Source organism: Barbus barbus (assembly GCF_936440315.1).
Source record: "Barbus barbus genome assembly, chromosome: 34".
Classification (NCBI taxonomy): domain Eukaryota; kingdom Metazoa; phylum Chordata; class Actinopteri; order Cypriniformes; family Cyprinidae; genus Barbus; species Barbus barbus.
Genome location: NC_136762.1, coordinates 27,717,712 through 27,723,711, shown reverse-complemented (window position 1 = coordinate 27,723,711; position 6,000 = coordinate 27,717,712). Strand labels below are relative to the sequence as shown.

General features: G+C 37.5%; 2 protein-coding genes across 4 annotated transcripts in view; one reads left to right on the top strand and one right to left on the bottom strand.

Moving 5' to 3' along the window:
• Positions 1-688: 688 nt before the first annotated feature.
• The window catches only part of LOC306854555 (latexin-like), a 17,259-nt gene continuing 11,947 nt past the window's right edge, over positions 689-6,000 (top strand). The window contains exons 1-2 of one of the 2 annotated variants that reach the window (XM_079392681.1): positions 689-829; positions 1,572-1,860. In XM_079392681.1, the coding sequence (XP_079248807.1) occupies positions 1,618-1,860 (243 nt within the window). In that variant the 5' untranslated portion in view covers positions 689-829; positions 1,572-1,617. The remainder of the gene's footprint in view (positions 830-1,571; positions 1,861-6,000) is intronic. The other variant, XM_079392682.1, reaches the window with a different exon arrangement.
• The window catches only part of LOC306854554 (elongation factor G, mitochondrial-like), a 26,043-nt gene continuing 23,008 nt past the window's right edge, over positions 2,966-6,000 (bottom strand). The window contains exons 17-18 of one of the 2 annotated variants that reach the window (XM_079392680.1): positions 5,560-5,613; positions 2,966-5,337 (exon numbers count right to left, since the gene is read on the bottom strand). In XM_079392680.1, the coding sequence (XP_079248806.1) occupies positions 5,206-5,337; positions 5,560-5,613 (186 nt within the window). In that variant the 3' untranslated portion in view covers positions 2,966-5,205. The remainder of the gene's footprint in view (positions 5,338-5,559; positions 5,614-6,000) is intronic. The other variant, XR_013782852.1, reaches the window with a different exon arrangement.

Genomic DNA, 6,000 nt, shown 5'->3' with positions numbered 1-6,000 from the left:
ATAGGACAATATTTGTCTGAGATACAACTATTTGAAAATCTGGAATCTGAGGGAGCAAAAAAATCTAAATATTGAGAAAATCTCCTTTAAAGTTGTTCAAATGAAGTCCTTAGCAATGCATATTACTAATCAAATAGCAAATAGCATATATTTACTGTTTTGATAATATCTTCATGGAACCTGATCTTAATATCCTAATGATTTTTGGCATAAAAGAGAAATGTATAATTTTGATCCATACAATGTATTGTTGGCTATTGCTACAGATATACCTGTGTTACTCATGACTGCTTTTGTGTTCCAGGGACAGATATATATGTCTGAAAAAACGCTGACAATTTTGTTGGAAAAATAAATAAATAAATAAAAGGAATAAATTACCCTACAGGGTACCGGAAATAGCTTAATTTAAAAAATTACTACAAAAACTAGGTTTGAGAGTTTTGGAATGAATGACAACATCAAATCTGAACAAATACATTTACATAATAAATTACTTAAAACCAGAGTACTGCTTACATTGTTAAATGGAGAACTAGGGAATGTATAACGTAATATATTTGTAATCCGTTAATTTAAAAGAACCGTCCGAACAAAGTGATTCACTAGAATGAATCAGACTACAGACGATTCACTAGAACAAATCTTTCCAAAGCTACTTCTGAGAGCGAGCCGTTTAGGACGAACCGATTCACTAGAACGAATCGAATCTTTCAAAGCTAAATATGCGGAAAAAGAGGACTTTTTAAGACGAAGCGGGTTGATTGAGTATTTTTCAGCGCTGTACGAGAGTGAGAGAGAGAGAGAGACTGTGTGGTATTACTGTAAGGTAATACACAAATGAGACATTAATATCAGCTTCTTTGCTAATAGCACTGAAAGAAGTATTATCAGTATCAGCTTTCATAACAATAACCGAAGCAGTGTCACAGAAGACAGAAGTATTCAAAGTGTGTAACTAACAATGTGTGTGACTGTTCGGATGCAGTAAAACATAAATCAGGAATATGCTGCTAATAACTGATTAAAGAGCTGTAATCTGGCTCAGATGGAGCTGATTAAGGAATAATATCATATTGTGCAGTGCTCAGACGCTGTAGAATCAGAGGTATAGAAGTAAAAAAGTGCAGCTTTAAATTGTAAAACAAATAAATAATAATTAAAAATGACAGGGGATTCTTGTTTACATTTTTTTGACTTCGATAATATTTGTTTGTTCATTCATTCCATACTATTTGAGTCAATGAGCCTTCTGTCCCATGAGAAGTCCATCTCTACCCATGGATAACCATATCTAGAAAATATGAGCTTGAATCTGAAGTATAGATGAAGTAGTATTCCCTCAAAATCAACTTTTCTGTTTTTGTTTTTTATAAACTCGATACAAAATAGTGCCCAATATCTGCTTCCACCATAGTATTCCTTTATAAAAATCCCTTATAAGTTACTAACAGAAGCCAGATCCTTAATGACCTCCGGCAGGTGCCTTCATTTAAGAGATGTCCTGCTCTCAGTGGCTTTATCTGTGTGAGTGTAGCTCTTCTTCAGTTTGTCCTCTCCTGATCCAGCAGTCTGTAGCGGTGTTCCCGGAGGGCCGGTCAGATCTGGTTTGTTCAGATGTTGAGTGTGGTCCACACTCATCTGGAAAGCGTCAGCTCACACTTGTGTTACGCAACAGTGCTCCTCTTTATAAACAGCAGCAGCACAGGACTGAGATCTTCTCCAGAGCGGATCATGAAGGCGTTCTGCTCTCTTTGGCTGCTTCTGTCTCTGGTCGAGCTCAGTGCGGCTCCACCCGTATCTCAGGAGCCTCCGCTGGTGTGCAGAGGAGCCACGGATCCAGCGCTGCCACAGCCTGAGGTAAAACAAGCTGAAAGATCTGTGATCTGAGGTCAGACTCGGTGACCTCCAGCTGAACTTTCTGAAGAAAAACTGGTTTCTTTGTGCAGAACTCACCACAGCGGGTGACTGGGTTCGCCAAGGTTTACTGTGAGCTGTTTGGGGGCATGTTAGGGTGTTGCTAAGCGGTTACCATGTTTTGGGTGGTTGTTAGGGTGTTGCTAAGTGGTTACCACATTATTTTGGGTGGTTATTAGGGTGTTGCCAAGCGGTTTCCATGTTTTGGGTGGTTGTTAGGGTGTTGCTAAGCGGTTTCCATGTTCTTTTGGGAGGTTGTTAGGGTGTTGCTAAGCGGTTTCCATGTTCTTTTGGGTGGTTGTTAGGGTGTTGCCAAGCGGTTTCCATGTTCTTTTGGGTGGTTGTTAGGGTGTTGCCAAGCGGTTTCCATGTTCTTTTGGGTGGTTGTTAGGGTGTTGCTAAGCGGTTTCCATGTTCTTTTGGGTGGTTGTTAGGTTGTTGCTAAGCGGTTTCCACATTCTTTTGGGTGGTTGTTAGGGTGTTGCTAAGCGGTTTCCATGTTCTTTTGGGTGGTTGCAACAAGGTTATTCAGTTTGGTTTCTTGCTGTCTTGTGTGCAGATCTTCTGTGATCTTCAGTAGGTTTTTCCAGAAAGCAGGTTAACTTAACCAAGAGTTTGGTGATTTATATGAGGGTATTAAACTAAACCTTTCTTTATCAGTTCCAAAAACACATGCAGGAGTAAGCTGAGTCACGATTATGTTCACAGTAAACACATTGACTGCATCTCCAAGTTTAGGCTGCTGACTTGTATCCTCTGCCCTTCTCAGGCAATGACTTCTGACAGTGTTTAAGCACTAAAATACATCACAAAACAGACAGCGCTGTGCTCAGAACGAAATCATTTAATTACAACAATTAGGGGTTGGCCGATAATTGTTTTTCAGGGCCAATGTCGGTACTAATTCAGGGCTTGTAAAATGTCTAAATCCCTGGTATCCCTTCGGGCAGGTGCTCTTCAGATTTTGGTAGCCCGAAAATTAATTTAACTAGCCCAAATAAAATAAAGACCATAAAGTAAATCAAATACATTTTCAATACTCAAATATCAAGGAAAGAGTTTTATTTGACTATTTACAAGGTATCTGCAGAATTCTTAATCTATTTAAGGCAATTTGAAAAAATATTTCTTATACCATTTAATGTATTTAAAAACCTTAAACTCTTCAGTTTAGTTCTTTACTCTTCAATGTTTCCTCTAATTTGTTTTCTTGCTGAGCAAAACCTTTCTCTATTTTGCGGTCATTTCTGGCACCTGAGCAAAAGCATTCTTTATACCAGACCTGTACAAAAGTGTGTAACGTTTAACTTTAATGTGCTATTTCTATTTGATTTGACCCCTGATGTAACTAAATGATGTATATTTTAGATTACCTGAGAAAATACTTTTACTGTACAATACACTGCAGTTCAACAGTCTGGATCAATGAAGTTTTTCAAAGAAGTTTCTTATGCTCATCAAGATTTGATAAATACTGAATATTATTTCACAAAATAATATTGTGAAATATTGTTGCAATTTCAAATAAATGTAATTAATTCCTGTGAAGCAAAGCAGTATTTTCAGAGTCACATGATCCTTTAGAAATCATTCTAATATACTGATTTATTATTAATGTTGGAAACAGTTGTACTGCTTTTTTATTTTATTTTTTATACTGTTTTTTTTTTTTGGGACCTGTGATATTTAAAAAAAGTTAAAAAGAACCGTGTTTAGTCAAAATAGAGATGTTGTGTTACAATATAAACTATTCAAAAGTTTGGGGTCAGAAATTTTGTTTTTTTTCAAAAAAGTTTAAAGCAAGTTAAATAAACTTTATTCAGCAAGGATGTGTTAAATGGATATAATTGATAGTAAAGACTTCTATTTTTAGAAAATATTTCTATTTTGAATAAATGCTGTTCTTTTAAACTTTTTATTAATCAAAGAAAAAAGTAACAGGTTCCAAATAAATACTAAGCAGCACAACAGTTTTCAACATTGGTAATAATCAGAAATGTTTGTTGAGCAGTAAATCAGTATATTATTATGATTTCTGAAGATCATGTGACACTGAAGACTGCAGTAATGATGCTGAAAATACAGCTTTGATCTCAGGAATAAATACTGTTTTATAGTATAGGTATTAAAATAGGAAACCAATATTAGAAATTGCAATAATATTTCACTATATCACTGTTTTATCTGTATTTTTGAAATGAATACAGCCTTGATGAGCAAGAGACTCAAAGTCAAGGTCAATTATTATCAGGTTTATAATATAGGCCTAACATAATATATGATCAAAACAAACTATTTAAACTGATAGAATAGAATAGAATAGAAACTGAAGCCAATCTTAAGCTGAGATCTGTAAGTTAAATATAAAAGCGTGAACATATGATTCTTCTATAGCGGTCTAAACATGGTTATGAAGTACAGTTTGTTCAATACTCTTGTGTGTGACTGAACATGTTTCAGAGTTTTATTTCAGCACTTAATCAAGCCGCTCTTCTTTAATACAGGAGGATGTTTTATTTCAGATGTCATTGTGTTTGTGTTGTCTCTCGTGTTGAGCGCATCACAACTATTGAAGTATTGAGTTTCTACAGCGACTCATTCATATCGTGCTCTTTCTGTGAAACCGGCTCTAACTCTGTCGTGACATCAGCTCTAGAGCGGTTTGCCTGAGCCTTGCTATTCTTTCCCTTTTACTGCGGCAGTCAATCAAATGGCTTCCCAACTCATTTGTGTGCGCGAGGCACATTATTTCTCCTGCACGGCCGCGGTGGAAGAAGAGCGCTCAGCTTAGAGGGAACACTGTGTGGGAGCCCTGTATTTAAGGCCCGTCGGGCAGGCAGTGATACATTCTGGTAGCCCGACTGGAAAACACAATAGCCCCGGGACGTCAGGCTAGCGATTCTGCGAGCCCTGATGTTACCCGTTTACTTACCCGGGTGTGCGGCACAACCCGGTTTCTGGAAACCCACTGCTGTCTGGATATGGTTCAGGTTTCTCCTTCAACGCAAGTCTGTGTTATTTCTTCATCTGTTGAACACCTCAGGTCCCCCCCTCAGTTTTAAAATGAAATATTGTACATTGGACTCAGATCATGATTTTATAATTACTACATTTGCAAACATTCGCTGTACAAACACATTTACAGTGCACCACCAAACCCGTCGAGTCCGAGCCAAAGCTGATCTCTGCTGTATTTAAAATCACTGGTGGCCTTCTCGTCAGGCCGGACGTCTTGGCCTGTGATAAACATTGTCAGGAAGTCCTTGACAGAGCTGAAGTGTGTGCGCATCAGTTTTTCCATTTGCTCTTCTTGGCGGGCAGCTGTCCCGTGGCCTCCAAGTGCTTGTTGACGAGCTCTTCCTGAACGGAGGGCAGGCAGGCCTGATATCTGCTGTAATCCATGGTGTACTCGCCTTTACCCTGAACACACACACACACACACACACACACAGGAATGAGCTCTGACACTCACATCAACATGAAACTCCGGTCACAACAATCAGGACTTGGTTTTGTTCATCAGAAGCTGATTGTTCATTTCACAGGGAACTATAGCAATTTAAAGAAAGATTACACAGAGAGTGGTTTAGTTTTTTCTCAGAGTAACATTCAGAGAAGAATCATTGATTGCTGGAGTTTTACCTCAGTGCAGGAGCGCAGCTCTGTCGAGTATCCAAACATGTCATTCAACGGGATCTAGACCAGAAAACACCAGGTCCACACACATTAGCTGTCTATTATGTCAATATGATCAGAATCATATATATATATATATCTTTTTAAATCTCACACAGAACTGCAGAATTTGAACTACAGAAACAACAGATAAAATACGAACATAGTAACAGATCTCATCTCAATAAAAGATCTGAAAGTCATATTCACCCCAAAGTCAAAGACTTGCATATACTGTATTTTTTATATATATATATATATACACACACACACACACACAATCACATTACTTCAGTACAATGCATCTGGATGTTTGGGTTTTGAGGGTTTATGTTTGTTCATTCATTCTATTTGCAATATTCTCTAACTGTAAATTAAATGTAAAAAAAATAATTATAATAATCAATA